Below are 4,158 nucleotides of genomic sequence, written 5' to 3' on the forward strand. Positions count from 1 at the left end.
AATAATGAGTTTTACTTCACAATAAGTTGGTAACAGAAAATTAAATATTCATTGCTTTCTCTGAGTCTTTATTTTGTAAACATCTTCATTTGTATCCTTTGAATGAAACCAGAATAGAACATGAATATGCACTGGCAATGCACAGTTTTACTTTAATGCTTACAAATATCCTGTGGACTTGATATTTTACCAAGTTCACCTCTCAAGTATAAAATACCATTTGTTTTTAAATGGGAAATGTATTAATTCTCCTAACACTGCCAATTGTAATTACTTCACCCTTTTTTGGGGTCACAGACTCAAAGACTTGAGGCTTTTCCCTTACATTCTAAAAATAATTTTTGTACTTTGTATGGCAGATTATTTGTTTTTTATTTCAATATATGTAAATATTTTTCGAAGTCCATATTAAGGTTAGGTAAAATTTATTAAAATTATTACTTTTAAATTTTTAGTTTTCTGCTAAATGTCTAAATACTATAAATGAGACTACAGGTTTTTACAGATTAAAATTGACACGGTGTTTTGATTTCTGTGTGTATATTCACAGAATTTTTACTCCAGTCACATGTTGCTCAGTGACAAGGATACAGTCTGACAAAGGCATCATTACATGATTTCATCTTTTGTGTGGACATCATAGAGTGGACTTACCCAAACAGTGGCCTAGTCTACTACACACCCGGGCTATATAGATGATCAAGCCTACTGCTCTTAGGCCACCAACCTATACAGCATGTTATTATGCTGAAATCTGTAGGCAACTGTACCACAATGGTAAATATTCATGCATCTAAACCTAGAAAAGGGACAGCAAAAAGTATAGTATAAAAGTTAAAAAATGGTACTTTCCATGAGTGGATCTTATAAGACTGGGAAGTGGCTCTGGGTGAATCAGCGTGACAGTGGCAAGTGAATGTGAAGGCCAGGACATTACTGTACAGTGTCATTCACTTTAGAAACATCATACACAGAGATTATACTAAATTTATTTAAAAATGTCCTTCTTTAAGAATATTTTAACCATACTGCTGTACATTTGTACTTTATTATTTTTTTTAACTTTTTGGCTCTTTTTTATGAACACTTAACTCAAAACACAAATAGTTTATATAGTTGTACCAAAGTATTTTTATCTATATATCATATATACTACAAGCTTTTTCCATTTTTTATAGTTAATTTTTACATTTTAACCTTTTTTTCTTAAAGCTGAGACACAAACACACACAGTAGCCTAGGCCTACACAGGGTCAGGATCAAACACACACAGTAGCCTAGGCCTACACAGGGTCAGGATCATTAATATCACTGTCTTCCACCTCCACGTCTTGTCCTACCGGAAGGTCTTCAGGGGCAATAACATGCATGAAGCTGTCATCTCCTATGATGACAATGCCTTTTTCTTGCATTATCTCCTAGGGGACCTGCCTGAGGCTGTTTTATAGTTAACTTTTTAAAAATATATGACTGGAAGGACTATAGTCTAAAATAAAGATAAAAGGTGTAGTATTGCAGACAAGGTGGCTTGTGCCTCTAGTTCTAGCAGTCTGGGAGGGCAAGGTGGGAGGATCAGTTGAGCTCAGCAGTTCAAGACCATCCTGAGCAGGCGTGAGACCTTGTTTCCACAAAAACTAGAAAAACTTAACCAGGCATACTGGTGGGCACCTGTAGTCCCAGCTCCTAGGGAGGCTGAGACAAGAGGATCACCTGAGCCCAAGAGCTTGAGCTTCCTGTGAGCTGTGACACCATGGCACTACCAAGGTTGACAGAGTGGTATTCTGTCTGAAAAAAAGAAAGAAAAAAACATAGTATAAAAAATACATAACCCCGTACCGAAGTCCTTTACCGTCATTATCAAGTACCATGTACTACCTAGGATTTTAGGAGCTATACTTTCACTGGACTGGCAGCACAGTGGAACTGTTTGTATCAGCATCACCACACATGTGGGTAAGGTAGTAACGTTGAGTGCGTTATCACAGCTATAACGTCACTGATCAATGTTCAGCTCCAGTAGAATCTGACAGCACCCCCTTAGAAGGTCTATCACCAAGCAGATGTCGTTATGCAGTGGACGGCTGTGCGTGGTTTTCCTGTGGTGTTTCACTTAGAAGAATGGTCACTAGTTCCATCCAGGTGATCACAAAAAGATACTGGATGCCACTTCCCTGAATGGCTGAGCAGTGCCCAGAGTGCGAATATACCACATTTTATTAGCCCATTCGTGTGTTGGTGGGCCCTTGGATTGTGTCCACATCCTTGTAATTGTGAACTGTGCTGCTATAAAAATCTGTGTACATATATCCAATACCAGGTTGGATCTGATCAGACAACACCTAAGTGTACACATGGCAGTAAATCTCAGTGAAAATCAAGCTGGGAGAGGGGAAGTGGGGGGTAAGTTCACATCTCTCCTGCACACTGTCTGGGTTGGGGAATGCTTATAACCTTGACTCAATTTGTGGAAAAAACAAAGTATGCAGATCAAACATGGGCACTTCTAATATTCTGAAATTTAAAAAATAAGATCAAATTAAACAAAAAGACCCATCTTTTTTAATTGACAAACTCATCCTTATTGTTATAGCAAAAACTCCAAGTTTATACCTACTTATGTACAGTGAGAATCTATCCTTCACTCACTTAACAGTCGGTATCTTCTCTCCAGGGGTGTAAAACTTCCAAAACATTATTTGTAAGGTATTTAAATTCATTTTGATTACACTAAAGACAACTTTGTTGGAAAAAAAAAATGAGTAATGCATTGTAAAAGCAGAATGTCTTAAGACGAACACTGCAGAATTTGATTTTTAAAATCATATTAATGGAATGATTGATTAATATGTGCTACTAATTTTTCCAAATTTGTCTTAACAGCTTCCTCTACGAAGACAACATATATCAGCTATAGCAATCATTCCATCTGAAACAGGGAAATGATTCAATCTGAAGAAATGGGGTACGCGATCTTAAACAATGAATATGAGATCGCACAAACTCACTCCCGGAGATCTCCATAGACTACAATCAATCAAATCAATAGTCAGCCTCATAAGGAACAAAATTAGCCATGAGTCAAAAGTATCAATAACGGGGAGTGAAGAACCCCATTTATACAATACAACCAATGAGTTTCAAGCTAAAATATTGCTTACTCGTGAGCAGTTAAAAAAAAAAAAAACCACAAAAGGAAAACTAATGTTAGCTTGTGGAAAAAAATGCTGTTGAAATAAACCCTGTCTGATGTTCTTCTTGTAAGTATTTTTCTGTGATTGTGAGAACTCTCGTTCCTGTCCCACATCGTTCAACTTGTATAAGACAATGAATCTGTTTCTTGTAATGGCTGACTGGATCGAAGCCCTGGGTTGTGCTAAAAATAAATGCAATGATTGATGCATGCACATTTTTATACAAATAATTTATTTCTAATAATAAAGGAATGTTTTGCAAATGTTGAGAGTTGTTTCGTTCCAGTTTTAAAGCGAGGAGAAACGTCGTTCTAGTTGGCAAGTTGACACTACTTCTGCGGGCACTCAGCTCCTTCTATGACAGAAAACCCCTGGGGTTCTGAGGAAACATTGTTTTCCCAAGGAATATGTGTTTGTACATTCATGTGTATATGAGGAAGATTGTCTTTTATTCCCATATTAAAAGGCATCATTTGTGTAAGATTTTGCGAATATTTCAAAATTTTTCTGTGGTAGCTTTTCATAGTAACACCTTCTTTTATGAACAATGAAGGCATAATTTGAGGTAAATTACTTCAAGTATTATGATTAACAAATGATAAGTTAAGCTTTCATTCAGAGAATGCAATATGAAAATTGCCAGTTGGAAGTAGATCACAATGTCACTAAAATTCTCCATCACACATTTAAGTCAAAACTTTTGCATAACGGACTACCCAGTGGTATGTGGTATTAACCTTTCTCACCTGGGCCTCCTGGTCACTGGAATCAGTGAAGTAAGGGCTGTACCCAGTACATTCTTCAAAGCACAGAATTAGCATATTTATTCTCTTGGCAATCACTAAAGAAACCACAGTTCAGATAACATGTCACTGCTTTCTTATTTTCCAAATGAGAACATTCATTGGTTCATAGAACAGTATCATTAAAGAGAGAGAAAACAGGGAGCCCGCCTCATCCTAATTTA

At 36.7% G+C, this 4,158-nt stretch overlaps 1 protein-coding gene across 2 annotated transcripts in view; it reads left to right on the plus strand.

Annotated features, from left to right (window-relative positions):
* GRM8 (glutamate metabotropic receptor 8) overlaps nucleotides 1-3,458 on the plus strand; it is a 771,592-nt gene extending 768,134 nt beyond the window's left edge. For both annotated transcript variants that reach the window (XM_003789771.1, XM_012805131.1), the window contains one exon: nucleotides 2,881-3,458. Coding sequence is in view for 1 of the 2 variants with exons in the window: in XM_012805131.1 (XP_012660585.1) it covers nucleotides 2,881-2,930 (50 nt within the window). In the remaining variant the exon portion in view is untranslated. The remainder of the gene's footprint in view (nucleotides 1-2,880) is intronic.
* Nucleotides 3,459-4,158: the final 700 nt, after the last annotated feature.

The sequence above is a fragment of the Otolemur garnettii genome, unplaced genomic scaffold (assembly GCF_000181295.1).
Source record: "Otolemur garnettii isolate 467f Iridium unplaced genomic scaffold, OtoGar3 scaffold00037, whole genome shotgun sequence".
In the NCBI taxonomy this organism is placed as follows: Eukaryota; Metazoa; Chordata; class Mammalia; order Primates; family Galagidae; genus Otolemur; species Otolemur garnettii.